Genomic DNA, 20,513 nt, shown 5'->3' with positions numbered 1-20,513 from the left:
TGTATATTGGGTGTCTCAAAATTTATTATAAAAGCGTTACATCCCAAGAAAATGTCTTGAAAATAATTTAATAATACAGAAAACTTTTATTAGAATCAACAATATGAAAATATCACAAACTTGGTTTCCGCACGTTTTTCTGAACATGTAACAAGAAAGGAGAGATTGTGGGTTTCAAATAATAAAAACAGACTAAAACAATTAAAAAAAAAAAAAAAAAAATTGTAATCGAATTCTGAACATTTTTTGTGCGCATAGTTATTCATTTTCCTAATTCCTAAATTTTATAGTTGGAACTTAATTATTATATTGACTAGGAAACTTCTAATAACCTATCTGCGTTTACGCAAGTTTAACTACATTATAATCCGACTAATTCCGATGAAACTTTTCCATATCATAAATGAAAAAATAAAACAATTATTACAAATAATAATGGAGCTAGAGATGATTTTCCGAGTTTTCATAAAACGACAACGAATTGAAATCATCACTAGCACCTTGCCCATGGAGATATTATAGTAAGAAGACGCTGTTTCATTCAACAAGTTTCACATAAAACGGTGTCTACTGTTTGACAAATACAACGGTTTTGACATGGGACTAATTCATGAAGCAAAATGAACTTATACTAGTTATATGCGATTATACGCTTAGGCCTGGCAGTGTATCACGACTAGTGCAGGAGCTGTCACAGTGATGACGCGGAGGAGACAATGTCTCATCTTCTCTGTCACTGCCCAGCTCTTGTCATGAGGAGATGGACTTACTTGAGCCAGCCTCTCTTTGACGACCTGTCCGACCTAAAGTTAGTCGACGTCAAAGCCCTCTTGCTGTTCTTAAACAGCTCCAAATGGTTAATGGAGTAGTGGACGGGGATGGGCCAACCCATTTACGGTATCACAACGGACCTTATGGTCTAAGTGTGTCCCACCCCAGGACAGCCACTCTAACCTAACCTAACCTATATGCGATTATGGACAAAGTATTGAAATAAATGGGTTTTTTTGGTGAAATAGTTAATAACTGCTTGACTAAGTGCAACGTTACTGCATCTCCTCTTCTATAATACCTCCATGACCTAGCTTCATCACTAAAATGACGCATATTTTTAAGTGACTTTTAATTAACCAAGAAAAACATCTTTCAGTCTAATAATTCAGTCTTTTACACTTTTCCAATAAAAAAAAGTCACCTAACCCAGAAGATGCCACACAAGGAACATTTGGGTGCATAAAACTACTCTTTCAAAAGTACCTTTACTTAATATCACCATCTGACATCACTTTTATGGAAAATTATTTCCCATTTTTGAAACATTTCAGCAAAATTATTAACGAATTAAATCATTTTTTGGTAGAGAATAAAGAACATTTTATATTCACGTGAATATACTCGACATCTGTGGTCAATATTTCGGGGAAAGTTAAAGAAATTTGTCCCTTAGGCGTTGGATATGTAGATAATCTTCGACCAACCGTAGATTTTTACGTAATCGTGGATAGAAGGTTGCTTAAAGTGTATTTAGATTTTTTGATTTCTGACAATTTTAATTCTTTAAATATTCTTCGATAAAATCTTTGTGGAAGGGACTGTTCCAATCTCGTTGTCCACCAAAAAATGATTAATTACTTTAAAAATTTCTTATTTTATAAGAACTGAGTTAAAAATCAAATTTATTTAAATAATTTCCTATAAAATTAAATTAACGTGATCTCAAAAAGAAATCTCATTCTTCTAAATCTTTTTTCATCAATGTTCTTTGATTTTCTTTGTTTTCACAACATTAGATGTTTCTGTTTTACCTTCCATTTGATGTTTTTTTGCTTGTTCCGCTCGATAGCAATCTTTTGAATCCACTATACTTAATGTGATTCCTAATTGCGCTAAATAATATGTGGACATTACTAATTCCTGAAAAAAACGAGGAGCAATTCATAAAAAAAAAAAAAAAAACAGTTTTGATAAAAATATTGAGCAACTGTATTGTAGGTTGCCTATATAAAAAAAACGTACATCACCGTATGGAATTGGAGCGTAGAATGAATTAAACGCCAAAATTGTGTCCGATATTAAGAATGAAATTCCACCGATACAAGAGCATAATTTAGTCCACGTCCATAGTTCCTGTTAAAAAGTCTTTCATTATAAAAATTTTATGTAGCAGCAATCAATCAATTTGCAACTAATTTCCCGGATTTTTCGCTTGTTTTAAGAATGAGAAATTTTAAAAAATGCGTAAAAATGTTTACCTCAAATAGTTGAACTTTTGCGATTCCACGCCATGTGGTCGTCGTAAGCAATAAACTGTAAGCTGGTACAAATATGAGTAATAAACCTTCCAGTTCCCTTAATAAGATGCTGTTAACTGGAAATGGAAAAAAAATGAGTTACAGAAACAGATTAAAGCTATTCCAAAGTTAAAGATCAGAATAGGGTTGCCTTTGGAAATCTTTACAGGGTATTCAAGTTTACCAAAAAGTTTAATAAATCATAATAAAAAAGATCTCTTCGAATCGAAAACTTATAAGAGGGACTGTTGGAAAATATAAAATTATTGTGCAATTTCAACACAATTTTCTAAAAATTAAAAAGATGAGAAGTCATTGGCTAAGACATTGTGGAGGTGTGGGCGGGGGACCCGCATCAGCTAGGGGGTTCTGAGCGCTCAAAAAATAAATTGAAAATGTTTCATATAGTAAAAAATTTCTTTCATTTATTGTATTTTATTGCATTTAGCAAACGGCTTAAACTTCAAACGGCTTAAAAGGAGCATCGAAAATTGCATTGTCTAGGGACCACGATATGGTTAATCCGGCCCAGTTTGGGGAGTGTGCATGGAAAATCCAACTAACCTAAAATTCATACCTGCAATTGTCGTACAATACATAATAATTCCAAGGGGCAGGTTTATTGGTTTGAAACCAAATGCCGCTACATAATTAATGTGTGCGATCCCAAAAGCGACCATACCATACAGGAAATGACTGTTTGGCCAAACTAAAAGTGCATCGCCAAGACATGAAAATACCAAACCTAATATGATTCGACGAGAATAGGCGTATCTACAAAACAAAAGCTCAAGTTGAAAGAGGGTATTTTTCTCATCGCCACAGTTATGTATAATTTCTTAAGGCAATCTAGAGATCACTTACTCATCTGAAAAACTCATACCATGAAGTAAAACGAACATGATTAGACATAAAATTGGTATACATTTGATTAGCAAATAAAGCCATGTTTCTTTTTCGATACGACTTTGTAGCACAAAAAATACGGCACTTGTCTTCAGGAATGGAACCAATTTTGGTCCAATACTTTTTAACTGCAAACAAAAAAAATCACATGTTTTTTTTACAGCATACCTACTGAAAATTTGAAGAAAATAGCAAAAAGAGTGGAAGAAATTTTCAAACTTTGTACCATGAACTTTTTCGAAAAGTAATTAAGGTTGATTGAGAACTCATTTACGAACTTAAACTCACTTTTTACATCCTAAGCACGCTTATTAGAATTTCAGCTTGATATCTCTTTTCGTTTTTGAGTTATCATGGTCACAGACGGGCAGACAGATAGACAAACATACGGACAAAAGGAAATGTACTACTTAGGTGATTTACTATACTAAAATTTTGTTAGTAGCATCAATATTTTTAAGCGATACAAACTTGGGACTAAAGTTTGTATACCTGGATATATATTTCATATATACAGGGTATAAAAACTACAAAACTCCAATAATAAAAATAAAATCTCCAGCGTTTTTTTAATGCGCCAATAATGGCAATGAAGTTTGGATGTTTGAACGATTGAACATTGGTTGAATTGTTTAAAAAAAAAATTAATGAATTAATTCAAAGTTAAGTAAATAATAATTAAACCGCATAAAATATGTATGTATAATGTTATGTTGATTATCAAAGAAAATTTGTGTACAAATGTACAATTAAATAATTTTTATTTCAAGGTAAAACTTTATTATTTATATAAATAGTTCATTTAAATACTTTTCATTCATTTAAATATCTGTTTCACCAGCTCAATAAATATTTATACAGAGCGTATCCAATCACAGTGAGTTCAAAAACTGATGAAGATTTAACGGTTACTTATTTTAGCATCAACACAAAGTATAAAACTAAGTCGATTCCCGCTGTATGTCCCTAATTAAAAGGAGTGGTAATGTGTTTATCAGCCTATGCATGTTCGTATGTGGCACACTAGACGCCAAACGGGTCGGTCGATTTTGATAATTCTTACGTCAATCGATTTGTCTTAACCTTGCGAGTGCTACTGAAGTGCTATGGCAGTAATGAAAATTCAATATGGCGACCACCAGACACCATATTGTGAAAATGTATGTGTGTTCCTATGTAGCACACTAGAGATCAAACGCGTGGACCGATTTTGATGATTCTGGCGTCAATCGATTTGTATTAGGGGACGTCCATAAATTACGTGAGATGATTAAGGGGGGGAGGGGGTCGAGTCAAATATCATCTAATCTCACGTTGGGGAGAGGGGGGGTCTCGACAAATATCACGCAATTTTTTTTTCATCAGCACGCCTTATGATCTCTATTGCCCAAGTGTACATGATGATTTAGAGAAAAGGTGCTGTAGTACATGCGGTATTTACTTTGCATCTGTCACAAGAGCTGCAGAGCACAGGCGAGCCGCCCACATTGCACCAGCTAAACAAGCACGTATGCTCCGCAAAATGCGACCATCACGGATTGTCACAAGACGAGCTAATGAGTTACTGTGCGCAAGCGTCAACGGCTTGGAGTGGCTAAATCAGAACGAAGTTGAAGGAGCGGATGATTTTACTGAAAATCATATGAACATGTTGGTTCCAATAGTCTCTCTTGAGACCGCGCATAATTCTCCATGGACTGAATTAGAGTAATTCTTTTTTTTTAATCACAGTAGACATAATTTAAGTATTCTATTCTTAACTTTTTATTACATTTATAACTCTCAGCAATATTGATTGGTAGTCTTAACTAGTCGTAAATAAAAGCACAAACCAAATTGTTTTTTTCTTTTTACAATAAACAATCTAACGTGTTTACGTAATAAACCCACATTCTGAAAAATCTCACGTGAGATTGGGGGACGGGGGAGGGGGTTGACTAAAACCTCACGACATCTCACCAAGGGGAGAGGGAGCCTTAACCTTGCAAGTGCTACTGAAGATATGGCAGTAATGAAAATTCAATATATTATTTCATCCGTATTTCTTGGCCGATTTTAATTTTAATTTCACTTTTGGTCATATCTTTTATGATATTTTCATATTTTGTTAAGAAATGTGAAAAAGAATTTCATGAATATTTCCTATTCCTCTATGTCCAAATTTTAAAGCTTCTTAAAACTTTTGCAATTTGTCCATCTAACTTTTCGTTTACTTTTATGATTGCGAAAAAATTACACCATTCAATCTCCAAAAATTGGTAGAACAAAGGGCTGATTTTCTAGAAATTTAGCGCAGTAACAAGATAACAATTATTTATTTCTAAATTATTTAAATTTGTAATCAGTTGTCCAGTTATTTATGTAAAACATGTTTCTTTGTATAAGTGTATGCAAAAAAGTGAAAACAAATGATTAACTAGTCGATAATTACTAATTAATCATTCAAGAATTATGATGTAAAAATTTTGATAAAGGAAATATATTATTGTTTGTAAAATGTTTGTTTAATCCAATTTCAAGTGTGTTTTTTTAATAAAAACAAATTTTAATTTTCTATTCAATACTTTTTGAGGGTTTGCAGATTTCAAATGCGATAATTATCAGAAAGTGGAGCTTCTGCCAAAAATAGCTGTAGGAAAATGAAAGTCAATTTAAATAGTTTTTTTTTTTTAATTTCTACCAACTAGTGTTTGAGAAATCTCTGAAAACATATCCATCTACCGTTTTACCATAAAACCAATGTTAAATATGCCTACTGTTGAAGTCATTTATTTAATATTTAAATAATCGGACAACCTACCGAAAATTTCCAGAATAGGGAATATTCATGAAATTTAAATTTGGTTCAAATATTTTTCTTCCGTAACTTTAATGACTGGACATTTCAACTAAACCATTATTTTAGTAATTAATATCTTTTTAATTACTTAAAATTAATTAATAAAAGTACAAATTCAGTGAGGGCATTTAAAAATTTCTAAAACGGAAATTCAAATTTTTATACGAACGTGACATCATAGTACGGGCTTGTCAAATTTGTTGACATACTGTATGATATTAATTACTTACATTTTATATGTTATTTCATTAAATTATACTATTCTAACAGGTTGGCTGATAAGTCCCCGGTCTGACACATAGATGGCGTCGCTAGTATTAAATGCATATTATTTTTATATAGTACCAACCTTCAAATGATTCGTGTCAAAATTTGACGTCTGTAAGTCAATTAGTTTGTGAGATAGAGCGTCTTTTGTGAAGCAACTTTTGTTATTGTGAAAAAAATGGAAAAAATGGAATTTCGTGTTTTGATAAAATACTGTTTTCTGAAGGGAAAAAATACAGAGTCCGGAAACTCATTATCAAGCCAAGTTTTTGCTTCCACTGTATTTTTTCCCTTCAGAAAACAGTATTTTATCAAAACACGAAATTCCTTTTTTTCCATTTTTTTCACAATAACAAAAGTTGCTTCACAAAAGACGCTCTATCTCACAAACTAATTGACTTACAGACGTCAAATTTTGACACGAATCATTTGAAGGTTGGTACTATATAAAAATAATATGCATTTAATACTAGCGACGCCATCTATGTGTCAGACCGGGGACTTATCAGCCAACCTATTACGGCTTTTTATTATAAAACTTAATAATAACGAGTGTAAATTCTGTGTTGTAAATTAATTTTTTTTAAGTGTAAATTATACATTGAACTGTCACCAATTGACAGATCTCGTACTTATACGTCATCAACAGAGAGCGCCAAAAAACTGCGTTTAAACATATCAAAATTATAATGTATTTTAAATATTTTTTTACACTTAAATGCAGTATTTTTTAACAGTATTTATATTTTTTTACTTTGGTATAACGGTGTAAGCAATGAATTAAAAATTTAAAAAAAAATACATGAGTATTCCCTATTGATTTAGACTTAGTCCAACTTCATATAAAAAAAATCAATCATCCTTAATAATAATAACAATCAAATTTTTAAATTAGAACAAAATTTAAATTTTGTAACTATATGACAAAATATTTTTGGTTTAAAATATCGATTCCAATAAATTATACGATTTCCATATATTCGTATCATACAAGGTCATGCTAATTTACAAAAACAATGTTAATATTTTTGGTACGCATATCTCAAAAAATTTAATAATAATAAATAATAATCTGAAAACCCGCTTTGATACATTTGATCATAACAATATAGAATCGCGCATGTGCATAGCCTCAACTTTACCGGTAAACAATTGATTAAATGTCAAATTACAAACTAACAATCTAATATTCTTTTTATAGAATTAATAAAAATAAATAATTGTATAATATTTTAAATAATAAAAAAAAATATTTAAATAATATTTATTAAAACATACCACTTGTGTGGGGGAAGTCATTTTTCGTTGTTTATTTATTTTCATATATATGTAATAAGAAAAAAGAGATTTTATTACATTTACAAATTAATTATTATGAATAAATTAGTTTATTTTTCTTAATAAATAAATAATAAAAACAGCTGATAACATTAATAAAACTTAAGCTTTGGCACAATGAAATAAATAAATATTATAATAATAAATTTAACAAATTAATAATGAACTCTAATATTGGAGGTCTAGTACAATACTGAAAAACATCGCGTAGTTTGAACAAGAACGCAGAACGATATACTTTTAACACACATATATTATATACATGTGTATTCTCTTATGTTGCTTTCCCTTTACAAAGTTCAAAATCATTTTGAGTATGATGTAGAAAATTGTTCTATTTCCTCGAAAAATCGATATAGGTACTGTAATAAGAAATTGGAACACGCATAGAACTTTTTTTATGAAAAGAATATTTCAGGCTGTGCTTGTTAAGTTTGAAAAGGACACATTTATAGTGACTTTGAATATGACCTTGACTTCTAGAATCATCGTCAAAGTTAATTTAGGTTCATAAATGAAAAAAATGGATGAACATTTATAAATAGAACAAAAATTAGAAAGTTGTTCCTTATAAATCGAATTTGTATTTAATTTCTTGTACTTGTACCTGTAAGTAAATGAAGAAATCACGAAAGAATTTGATGTATACTTTCAAAAGATAATATCTATTATGAACAGCCAGAGATGTTCGGATCGGGGATTTTCGTAATCGAATGAATTTTACAGAAATTGAATGCCCAATTTTTTATATAGTTGCTTATAATTCAACTTTTGCGGAATCTAGTCAATACTTCTGGTTATGGACGTAGTCAGCTTTTAGTTCAAGGGAAGGTGGTAAAAATAGGAGGAAAATTTATTGTCGTAAAATTTCATAAATTCAAGCATTTTGGCAAAAACGAATACTTAATACATAGTTTCCAACGAAAATATCTATTTTGAACAGCCAGAGATGTTCGGATCGGGGTTTTTCGTAACCGAATAGACTTTACAAAAATTAAATGACAAATTCTTCATATAGTTGCTTTTAATTGGACTTTTGCGGAATCTAGTTCATACTTCTGGCCATGAGCGTAATCGGCTTTTGGCTCAAGGGAAGGTGGATGAAACAGGAAGAAAATTTATTGTCTAAAATACATACTTAGCCAACCAAATTAATGCCCACGCCCAAGGGGAGGAGCAGCTGTCCTTAGCTGACATCCCTCGACACATCCTTACTTATATCTCTTATTAGTTTTGACCTTGAATTGACTTTAAATGAACTATTTAGATCGTGAACAAATTAATTTCCAGTTTTGATAGTATCAACTTTTATTTCAAGAGATTGCTTAGAAAGCGAAATTTGGACTCCTATTATCAACCAAATTGGGTATTAAATATTGTTTTTGATAAGTTGACAAGCAAAATTGTTCAAGTTCAGTTACGACGCGTTCTGCTTATTAAATGAATTGTCGCTTTTTGTCCCAGTAGCGTTTGTATTGAAAAATGTAGCCATTATCATTTAAGCTTCATTGAGACATCAAACTATTTCTTGTCTATTGATGTGGATAATCACTTGCGTTGGCTCTTTAAACATCAAGCGGAAGTCATATGTTAATTGCCATCTATGATACTAAAAGGTAAGCAAAAATGGCTTCTTTTTGGTTTGACCTCACCCAAAATTGGCGTTGTACACCGTTTGACGTCGTCTCAATGGAGCTGACACATTCAAATCCGATGTCATTACTCTTAAAATCACTCTCTATTTCCCTTCATACCTAGATCTGTAAATGAATTGAGATTTAGTGTAAAAGGAAAGTTGATATTTGTATAAATGGTGAGTAGTGCCAATGATTTCTTTGTTTACATTTTTTTTTATACAAACATACAGAGACACAGTTTGTTGTTAAATGAGTAATCGTATGAGTATTTTCAATATATTTATATGTTGAATCCTTTGTTCGAAATGTTTGATAAACAATCAATAGTAAAGTAGTAGAATGCATATATTACTGGGAGGTCAGAATTCTATTAATTGACCTCTGATATTAAGGATTTAAAATACGATTAAATACACATGGCAAAACCGTTGAATACTTAAACAAGTTTAAAAATTGAAAATGAACGCGTTATTAAAAAGAAGTCTGTCTAGCTACTTAATTTTCTTAGGCTTGCTCATTTATAGACAATTTCAACTGTGATATTTTAATGCATATAGGTAAATGTGATTTTCGATTCTAGGTACTACACCTTCCCTTATTAATAAATAATATAAATATGCTAATTTTAATTAAATATGATACATAATTATCAATTTACTAATTAAAAATTAAATGGCGGCAAGGACATAAACCAAAATATCGCGTTTCTTTTTAACAAAAAGGTATTTTTCCATCAAAAGTAATAAAATCTACTTTGATTGCTATAGAAATGTTTAGAAAGTAATAAAATTCACTGAAGCAATTTTTTTAAATAAATTTCTTTAAAATAAGGCTGCATTTTGTAATCAATCGAAATTGGAATTGCTATTTAGCTGGTCAATCGAAAAAAATAGATTTCGGCACTACTTGCCTCACTTTTACTGAGTCTGGGTTCTGAGTTGATATTTGTTTAGAAGTTTTAAAGGGATATGGAGCAAGCAAGTAATTACAGACTCCTTCATTTACGTGGTCCCTCGTATGACACAGTAACTAATTTTAGGAGCATCAATTAAAATTTTAAGAATCGTAAATAATCTGGATCCAAAACAGTCAGAACATAAAGGGACGATTAGATATTGACAGTTGAAGGAGAATAAAATTTTGGAATATCCGTGCAAAGTAAAAACGATTTTTGCAGAAAAGTAGCAGATTTGGAAGCTTAGACAATAGTTGTTACTTCTGCGGCTTCAGTCTTCAGTCTTTGCACTGAGATTGAGATTGCTCGTGATGTAAGATGAGATCGTGAATTTAAGCATCGAAACCACCAAGTTTATGTATACATTATACCCAGCTGTCTACATTGTACTAACTGATGGTCTATGACTCATACCGATATGACATCACAGCAGGACTTACCCACGTTTTAGGTCACGTGAGATACATTTTCAAAATTACGATTTTTAATTTTAATATTTTAAAAGAAAAATGTGCTTTTATAACTCGAAATGACGAGGTTACCTCGCGAGAATATAGAATAATTACTCTTACTAGATTTATAGATAGAATATTTTGCTCTTTTACTTACATTGTAGTAATAATATAAATATTCGATGACCAAACACCGTATGTATACTGAGTAATCACCATATTATTCTACCTAAAATTATGTAAACAAAATTATATTTTTATAACAGTATTTATAAAAAAAAATTTAATGCGTAAAATTTCTTTTTGAATATTCGTCAATAATTTTATTATTATCTGTAGATAAAATAATTTAATTCGAATGTTTACATGTTTCAATGTTTATAATAAAATTATAGGTTATGTGTACCTACCAGTTTTATTGCTCAATTTATTTTTAGATAGATTTGCAAATTTTTATTTTTATTAAAATGAAACTTATGAAAACAGATAAATAAATTGTATTTAAAGGAAAAAAATTAATAATTTATACTCACTTTTTAATAAGCACAAAAAGGGCCAGACTGAGACTAAAAGAAATAGGTTGGCTCGATACAAGCACGTTTCCAGAAATCCATTTGGCGACGGGGAGATGAGACTGAGGTATTTGTTAATTGAAATTCATCAGTATACGCTGGTCCAAACATGTTCATATTCAACAAATTAAAAAAAAGAAAAAAATTCAAGGGAATTTGGGGTCAATGATCACGATTCCGAAGTCAGAATTTCGATATAGGTACTCTCCCTACTTCCTGTGATAGTTTACCCTCTGCTGGTCCAAAACAGGAATATGATCTGCTAGTATTCAATAAAATGGGCCAAAAAAGTTTGCTCGGGAGTTTTTTGGGTCGATGATTACCATTCCGAAGTAAGAATTCCGATATGCGCCCCCTTTCCTTTGACATAATTCATAATTTCGTCGAATATTTTCAGTTGTTGTTTTGAAACATCTGGGACAAATTACCCCAAATGAAGAAGGGAATATCAAAAGTGTGATTTTGGAACTATGATCAGAGAACCCAAAAACCCGCTAGGGGAGAGGATTATATGTAAGCATTGCCCAAATTAAACACAACAACCCCCTCCCTTTCATTCCAACATTTCCAATAATACAAATAATAAATGGTTTAGTATTAAACAAGTGAAAACAAACAATTGACTGTTGATTGAGTTAATTGTTGAAATACCATGTATAGTCAGTGTTGATTTCTTTATCACATTACATATACCAACATGTGACACATACATAACTGATAATCAAGTATAGTACATATTATAAAATTTCCGCCCTAATTGTCGCCCTCACGGGTAAACAGTGATGTTTACGAAAAAATGTTTCAAACTAAAGTTGTTTAATTTTTGATAAGGAACATTTTTTACATTTAAACTTTTGTTCTATCATTAACGGTTTACAAGATGGGTCCTACGGACCCAAGTCCCAATTGACCTATGATGCTCATTTACGAACTTGACTTCACTTTTTACGTCCTGAGTACGCTGTAAAAATTTCAGCTCGATATCTTTTTTCGTTTTTGAGTTATCGTGTCCACAGACGGATACACAAACAAATAATACAATCTTATAAGTGACGTATATGTTTGAGATAAACAATGTTGTTGCTATGCAAATAATTGATACTATGTGTTATATATATATAACATATCAATTATGTTCTGAACTAATTTGCGCTGTCACGGGTAAACAATAATCTTTACAAAAAAATGTTTCAAACAAAAGTTGTTTATTTTTTTGTAAGGAACATTTTTTACATTTAAACTTTTATTCTATCTCTAACGGTTTACAAGATGGGTACTACGGACCCATGACCCAATTGACCCATGTTGCTCATTTACGAACTTGACCTCACTTTTTACGTCCTAAGCACGCTGTAAAAATTTCAGCTTGATATCTCTTTTCGTTTTTGGGTAATCGTGACCACAGACTGACGGACGGACGGCCGGCCGGACGAACGGACGGACGGACGGACGGACAACCGGAAATGGATTAATTAGGTGATTTTATGAACACCTATACCAATTTTTTTTTTGTAGCATCAATATTTTTAGGCGTTACAAACTTGGGACTAAACTTATAATACTATGTATATTTCATATATACATGGTATAAAAAGAAAATACTATATGTGTGATGAGATTGAGATAGTGAAAAACATAGCTCGCAAGTTGGTATGGGTGAAATAGTCACAGTCACTTGTTTGTACCACTTCAGTTCATCATGATGTGATGAACACTTGAAGCTGTGAACATGAGCACATGTTATCGACACCACATCTTAAACGTTTTGTTGTACGATATATCTCTATTGATAGCGATAAAAGTTTATACTAAACATTATAAAAGGAATCAACCCAACTTCGGTATTTTTTTTTAAGTATTCGGTGTGAAAATTCTATTACTTTTAATTCTGGATGTATAACAATTGTAGCATTCGTACACAGGAGCGAAATAATTATTACGAGATATGCAAGGATTGAATAATATTAGGGATTTCAATAAAACTTTATAAATATATTTTTTGATTAACAAAGTTTCCAAAAATCACAAAAAATTCTTAGGTCATCGGGCTTCTTATTATTTTTTTGTCATTCAAAGATGGCTGAAAAAATGATGAATCATATAGGTGATCCTTTTCAATTGGATATTTCTATATCAAAAATTCTAGAGAGTGTGATAGAAAACTATCTAAAATACTTAGACAATCTTGTAGTTTATATTAATATCACAAAAATATAAGGTTGTCGATGATATAACAACAAAATTTTAATTTAATTATGAGTTCATCGAAGATCCATCACTCCACCACAAACAGAGACGACTATAGTTAGAGTATTGATGATTGAAGAGGGTTATCTATATTATCAAATTTATAAGCATCACTTGCACACAATATATTATATGCAATTGCAAAATGTATTTAGTTTATGCAATTTATTTGTAATTCCACAAAGTTAAGGTAGCTAAAATTTGTTGTTTTTAAACGAATTTCGATTTAAAAACGAGCATATAGATAGATTCGACTTCTGTGTACCACAATGTTAAGAGATATATCGTATCGATATTGACATTAAACGACATCATCTTCTTGGCGCCCACAGATTAAATGTGTGAACTGTCATAAGATGAACTATCTTTTACAGAAATATCTTTGATTATTAAAAATTATACTGATTTCTAGATCGAAATTTTTAAAACACTACTTCTCTGATAAAGAATTTTATGAAAATTATTTTACACAGCAAATTATGACGCAAAAAATTATATTAGCAATTGATCCTTAAGCTCAATTTTTACGTTCTGAGTACGCTCTATAAAATTTCAGTTTGATATCTTTTTCGCCTTTGAGTTACCGTGACGACAAACGGGCAAACGGACGAACAGCCCAAAATGGACTAATTACGTGATTTTATGAAGATGTATACCAAAATTTTGTTCATATCATTTTTAAGCTTTACAACCTTGGGACTAAACTTCATATATCTTGATATATATAGGGTATAAAATGAATTTGAAAGAACATGAGCTCAATCCAATTTGTCAATTTTCATTTAGATGAAAATTTGGATTAGTAAAAACAAACTTTTAAATCATTTTAGAGCAAATAAATAAATATTCGCACCGTGCGTGAGTTTTATTGGAGGCATTTCCATGGTAACGATACACTACTTTAATTATAGAATTGTATGGATGCATATATAATTGTATGGATTGCATTTATGACTTACATTGGAAATTTAATATTATTGTCTCACAAATTTAAATAAATAATTATGATAATTTACATTTAAAAAATCATATTTATACAATTTGATTTTTTATTTTCACAATTTTTAATGCATTAAGTTTAATTAATTAGTGTTTTTTTCAATAATTTTAATTTGACATTTTTCTATAACATTAACATTTGTAAAGAAATGTAAATTAGTCATAACAGCCTCCTTTATCGCCAAAATTTTTCACTGGAAGCGCTGGCGTCGATTTTATTGTTCCTACCATGACTACGCACTCAACGAATAGGAAAATTCCCTTTAGTGTTACATCTAGATATTGAAATAAATACTTGAATGTATTTATAGAGGTACAATTGAAGTGTAAGTGTGGTCTTGTTAAGAGATAATGGGCCGTGATGGCATTCTGATGTCAAACGCATTATCGTTGAGTGTTGAGAAGTATATATGCTGCGCGATGTTACTTCCGATCGTAAACATACGTACATGTATAAAAAATAAAAAAACATGTAACAATAAAATTGTATAACCGCTACCATTAACGTGTAACGTGTAGTTTTTCATATTTATTAAAACACAAATTTTTATTTTTTGTTATTCGCAAATATGAAACGTATGGTCGAAAATTAGTAGAATTACATATTTAGATTGCCAAAATATAATACAACTTGGGTGTGATAGAGCAAAATTCAATATTTTGGATTTTGGTGACGTCATTAAGTTCAAAAAATCTATTTTTATCATAATATTCCCAAATTGAAGCTTATTTAAATGGAATTTTTTTTGAAACCCACTAATTTTGGGTCATATTTCTCACTTATGATGATCATTTTTCGCTACTATTCACTTTTGAGCGAAATACTCCGACCAGGACTCCACTAGCTTAAAAACTACAATTGGTAGGTTAAATTTGACAACAAATTTGAAAAGAACGACCCAAATTTAGTAGAAATACATATTTGGATTGCCAAAATTGGATATAATTTGGGTTTGATAGAGCAAAATTCAATTTTTTAGATTTTGATGACGTCATTAAGTTCAAAAAATCGATTTTTGTCATATTACACCCAAACTTTATCCGATTTGATTGGAGTTTTTTTTGAAATCCACTAATTTTGGGCCGTACTTTTCACCTATGGTGATAATTTTTCGCTACTATGCACCTTTGTGCGAAATATCCCGACCATGATTCCACTATTTGTAAAACTACAAAGAGTAGGTTATATTTGACCACAAATTTGAAAAGAACGACCCAAATTTAGTAGAAATACATATTTGGATTGCCAAAATTGAATATAATTTGGGTGTGATAGAGCAAAATTCTATTTTTTGAATTTTGATGACGTCATTATGTTCAAAAAATCGATTTTTTCATATTACACCCAAATTTTATCCGTTTTGATTGGAATTTTTTTTGAAACCCACTAATTTTGGGTACTATTTTTCACCTATGATGATCATTTTTCGATACTATTCACTTTTGTGCGAAATAGCCCGACCAGGACTCCACTATTTAGAAAACTACAAAAGGTAGGTTATAATTGACCAAAAAATTGAAAAATACGACCCAAATCTAGTAGAAATACATATTTGGACTACCTAAATTGGATATAATTTGGGTGTGATAGAGCAAAATTCAATTTTTTGAATTTTGATGACGTCAAAAAGTTTAAAAAATCGATTTTTGCTGATTTGATTGGAATTTTTTTTAAAATCTACTAATTTTGAGTCATACGTTTCATCTTTGATGTTAGTTTTTGGTAAATTTTAATCGGTAGATGATACTTCTATATTTTTGTACAGGTTACAACTTATATATGTAATATTTCATAAAGAAGTAATGTTTTCGGTACCAAAGAAAAACATTACTTCTTTCTCAGAGAGGGTTTTCCAAAGAAAAATTTAATCCCTGTTCTTGTTTTTTATTTTTTATTTTTTAATATTCCCTGAATGAGCAAGATTATATTCCAAAAAATTATCACATTAGCCAAATTCAAAGCAAGGTCATACTGAATAATATTTAATCAAAATTAACAAAAAAAAAAAATTAACATTGAATAATTTTGGTAAACAGAATTGTATTCAGTTAAAATTACTAATACGTTTTTATATTCTTGAAATTTATTTCCAAAAAGAAAACTTTGGTTTTTGACACTTTTACGATATTTTTTAATCATTTTATTACACTTACGTCACACAAATTGCCTAGTTTACGATATTTTTAAAGCATTTTATTACATTTACGTCATACAAATTACCAAGTTGACTACACAACAGCCTTACTACTTTTACTAGTGCTTTAAAAATATATTTTTATAAAATTATATAGATGTTATGATTTATAAAGTTAAATAATATTTAACGAGCGAAATATTTGACATATCTGCAGAACGTGTGATCAATTTTCTCGATTGACGCCAGTGCAAAATTGGTTAAGGGATGCAAATAACGCCAAAAGAACCATAACTAGAAAAATGTTAGTAGTGTACACTCGCGAAAATAGTGGTACCAAATTGCTATAACATCATACAGATATTTGAAATGAAATTTTCACGAGTAAAGTCCAGAATAATTCAGATTGGTTTATATGACAACAGCTAATTCACCCACACAAAATTCTATTCTAAATCTATGTTAAGGAAAGACCTTGAAAAGAGGTCTGCCCCAAATTTGATTAACTAAAATAAGTAATTATCATTCAAATAGGGAAATGAGAATTATCTCACATGAGATATTATAGCAATGACATAAAAACGGAATCCAGAAAGATATTTAATAAACATCGCATTCAATAAAATTTTTAATACAAGTCAAAATGAAGTTGCTTAGTTATTATTTTCTGGCTGTATGTTCCATAACAATTGTTCATTGTTTGTTTGTGGATCCAAAAGTTCGTGAACGCCATAATGTTGCCTCCATGCATCGATATCTAGTGAATCGACAAAAACGATTTATCGTTTTCGATAAAGAAAAGGTTTAAATGAAAAATATTTTGTTTAATCTTTTTTTAAAATTATTGTTTTTTTTCTTTTGTGGCAGGAAAATAAAGATTATCAAAAATGTACAGCGATTGGTGGACGTGCCGGACATTGCAAATATATTCCATATTGTCAATTAAAACAATCGGTGTTCCAGAAAGTTTTGGATCATTTGTGTATCATTGAAAGGTGAGTAAAATAATTTTAATTCATTAAAAGAAACCTAAAAATTAACTTCCACCGTGACAATGTTTGCACATTGCCGTGACCAGGATTCGAACCTGGGTTACTACGGCCACAACGTAGGGTCCTAACCACTAGACGATCACGGCTATCGGAAGTGATGATAAAATATATTTATCTGAAGATGTTGTGTTAAAAATAGTCAAGCAAATGAAACTAAAAATTTAACTTCCACCGTGACAATGTTTGCACATTGCCGTGACCAGGATTCGAACCTGGGTTACTACGGCCACAACGTAGGGTCCTAACCACTAGACGATCACGGCTATTGGAAGACTTGTTCTGAGAATAAAATATTAAAATGATCTACTTTCAAACTTATTTAAATCTGTTACTTTCTAAAATTAGTCAAGATTGTAATTACTAACATTGATAAGTAAGTACATCAATGGTTCGATTTAATCTGTTTTTTATTTGTTTTTTAAATATAGTGTTAACATTGGTGTATGTTGTCCTGATGATCTTGGCGGTTTCGAAGCCGATGGCGCAAACATTGTTTATAATTTACCATCAACTGGCGATTCAGATGTTCCTGATGAATTAGATGAAAAATTTAAAACTGTTGAAAATCGAGGTAAATATAGATGCTTCTAAATAGAAGAATGCTCGAATTTTTAATTACATAATATTAAGTCAGATTTGCTAAATTTGGAGTTCACGGGAGTTGGGTTGGTTTTTATTCAGAAAAAGACGCTTCATGAAAATGATATGAACTCTACCGTAAATAGTTTTTAATAAGCAAATTTTGCAGGTTGTGGATTAGCAACAAATGCAAATCCAAAAGATATGGTTGAACATGTCGATTGGCCATGGATGGCTGCACTTATGGATGAAACTGAAATTCCATTCTGTGGAGGAGTTTTAATCACTGAGCGTCATGTTTTATCCGCTGCACATTGTTTATACAATCAGTAAGTTTTGAAAACATTATTAAGCCTTTAGAATCCTTTTTGATTCATTTAAAGCAACAAACGAAATTTTTTAATTTACATACATTTAAACCAAATAATGAAGTAATAATGAATTATTTTTGGTTTTACAATGCAACTACAAAAATATATAATATATTGTGTGAAAGTGATGCTTATAAATTTGATAATATAGATATCTCTCTTCAATCATCAATACTCTAATTATAGTCGTCTCTGTTCATCAAATGATGGATCTTCGATGAACTCATAATTAAATTAAAATTTTGTTTTTATACCATCGACAACCTTATATTTTTATGGTATTATTATAAACTACAGGATTGTATAAATATTTTAGATAGTTTTTTATCACACTCTCTAGATTTTTTGATATAGAAATATCCAATTGAAAAGGATAATCTATATGATTCATCATTTTTTCAGCCACTTTGAACGATAAAATAATATTAAAAAGCCCGATGACCTAGGAATTTTTTTGTGATTTTTGGAAACTTTGTTAATCAAAAAATGTATTTTTAAAGTTTTATTGAAATCCCTAGTATTATTCAATCCTTGCATATCTCCTTAATTGGAAATGATTTTTTTTACAGTTATGAAGCTAAAGATGTATTCGTAAAACTAGGTGAATATGATTTCGACGATGATGATGAAACACGTCCACGTGTTTATGCAGTGAAAAATCTCACAAATCACAAAGATTATGATCCAGCAACGTACGATAATGATATTGCAATTTTGGAATTAGAACGATCGACAATATTTAATACATATATATGGCCCATTTGTTTACCACCAATTGGTTCAGATTTTACCGGTAAGAATGCTATTGTTGCTGGATGGGGTACCCAAGGTTTTGGTGGTCCAACAAGTGGAATTTTAATGGAGATTTCTATACCGATCTGGGATATGGAAAAATGTCGTCAAGCATTTACACAACCGTTAACGGATAAAGTAATATGTGCGGCTGGCTATGATGGTGGCAAAGACTCATGCCAAGTAAGTTTATTTTTGTTGACGGATTTTCTCAAAGGAAGGAAATTCTCCGAAATATCTGTCAATCGTACCTGGCAGATGTCAGAAATGATCATTGTTAAAATTAGTAAAGTTTCATCATTTTAAAAATGCCTCTTTTTTGTCCAGGGTGATTCTGGTGGACCTTTAATGTCACAATTACCAAATGGTCGTTGGGTAAATGTTGGTATTGTTTCATGGGGTGTTCGATGTGGTGAAAAAGGACGTGCAGGTATCTATACAAAAGTAAATTTCCCAGAATATTTGGAATGGATTGCTGACCAAACTCAAGATTATTAAATGATTTTTTGAGTTGAAATTTAATTATGAGAAAATAAAAATTTTTTTATCAAATAATTTTGTTTTATTTTTAGTCCTTGACATAAAAAAGGATGTTATTTTAAAATATTTTTTCTGTCGGTGGCAATGTTAGGGCATAGAAATATAGATAGTCGATATTTGGGAAAAGAGATCTTTTTCGACTGAAATATGTATATGTTCTCCAAAATTGTAGCTCGAATAAAATTAAATAATTCAAGGACTTAACTAATAAAATGAAAAATTATCGCCAGCAAAGCTTCGAAGTACGAAGACAAATTACTTTATAATGTGCCCTTAAAAAAACATCATTTAAATTATTTAAAACGAAAATCAATAAAAAAAATCTGGTATGAGCTCTCACACGACCTCCGTACAAAAATTCTCAAGTTGAAAATGCTAATAGCGTCAATTTTATGACGAATAGCATTTGTTGAATTTCTTAACTAAAATCAAATATTCATTTTAGGAAATCCGACTGTTTGCTACTTTCATTCCAATTCTTTTATTAGCCCCTGTTTGTTTAGCCCAGATACGATAAACTCATAAATAAAACATTTAGGTA

General features: G+C 30.5%; 2 protein-coding genes and 2 non-coding genes across 4 annotated transcripts; 1 reads left to right on the top strand and 3 right to left on the bottom strand.

Annotated features, from left to right (window-relative positions):
* Positions 1-872: 872 nt before the first annotated feature.
* Positions 873-7,681, bottom strand: LOC123297839 (lysoplasmalogenase-like protein TMEM86A). The gene is made up of 6 exons (XM_044879644.1): positions 7,582-7,681; positions 3,156-3,325; positions 2,869-3,065; positions 2,253-2,368; positions 2,017-2,127; positions 873-1,914 (listed from the first exon to the last, which is right to left on the bottom strand). Exons 1-6 carry the CDS (start codon positions 7,624-7,626, stop codon positions 1,753-1,755), a joined length of 801 nt encoding a protein of 266 aa, XP_044735579.1. The 5' UTR covers positions 7,627-7,681; the 3' UTR covers positions 873-1,752.
* Positions 7,682-17,250: 9,569 nt separating this feature from the next.
* On the top strand, positions 17,251-19,971 carry LOC123297396 (trypsin-1-like). Its single transcript, XM_044879044.1, has 6 exons — positions 17,251-17,440; positions 17,506-17,633; positions 18,119-18,261; positions 18,439-18,598; positions 19,210-19,615; positions 19,760-19,971. The coding sequence occupies exons 1-6, from the start codon at positions 17,282-17,284 to the stop codon at positions 19,928-19,930; spliced, it is 1,167 nt and encodes a 388-aa protein (XP_044734979.1). The 5' UTR covers positions 17,251-17,281; the 3' UTR covers positions 19,931-19,971.
* Trnah-gug lies at positions 17,705-17,776 on the bottom strand. The gene has a single exon. It is a non-coding gene; the product is annotated as a tRNA-His (tRNA).
* On the bottom strand, positions 17,882-17,953 carry Trnah-gug. The gene has a single exon. It is a non-coding gene; the product is annotated as a tRNA-His (tRNA).
* Positions 19,972-20,513: the final 542 nt, after the last annotated feature.

Source organism: Chrysoperla carnea, chromosome 4 (assembly GCF_905475395.1).
Source record: "Chrysoperla carnea chromosome 4, inChrCarn1.1, whole genome shotgun sequence".
In the NCBI taxonomy this organism is placed as follows: Eukaryota; Metazoa; Arthropoda; class Insecta; order Neuroptera; family Chrysopidae; genus Chrysoperla; species Chrysoperla carnea.
The sequence above is the reverse complement of the archived record's forward strand: the minus strand, read 5'-3'. Positions and strand labels throughout refer to the sequence as shown.

Bases quoted from the DNA above. Each gene is read 5' to 3' on its own strand.
- LOC123297396 (XM_044879044.1), top strand. From the start codon at position 17,282: ATGAAGTTGCTTAGTTATTATTTTCTGGCTGTATGTTCCATAACAATT. The intron at 18,262-18,438 runs GTAAATATAGAT...CAAATTTTGCAG, and splicing joins TAAAACTGTTGAAAATCGAG to GTTGTGGATTAGCAACAAAT. The intron at 19,616-19,759 runs GTAAGTTTATTT...TTTTTTGTCCAG, and splicing joins GTGGCAAAGACTCATGCCAA to GGTGATTCTGGTGGACCTTT.
- LOC123297839 (XM_044879644.1), bottom strand. From the start codon at position 7,626: ATGAAAATAAATAAACAACGAAAAATGACTTCCCCCACACAAGTG. The intron at 3,326-7,581 runs GTATGTTTTAAT...TTTTGTTTGCAG, and splicing joins TGACTTCCCCCACACAAGTG to TTAAAAAGTATTGGACCAAA. The intron at 1,915-2,016 runs GTACGTTTTTTT...CGTTTTTTTCAG, and splicing joins CTCCAATTCCATACGGTGAT to GAATTAGTAATGTCCACATA.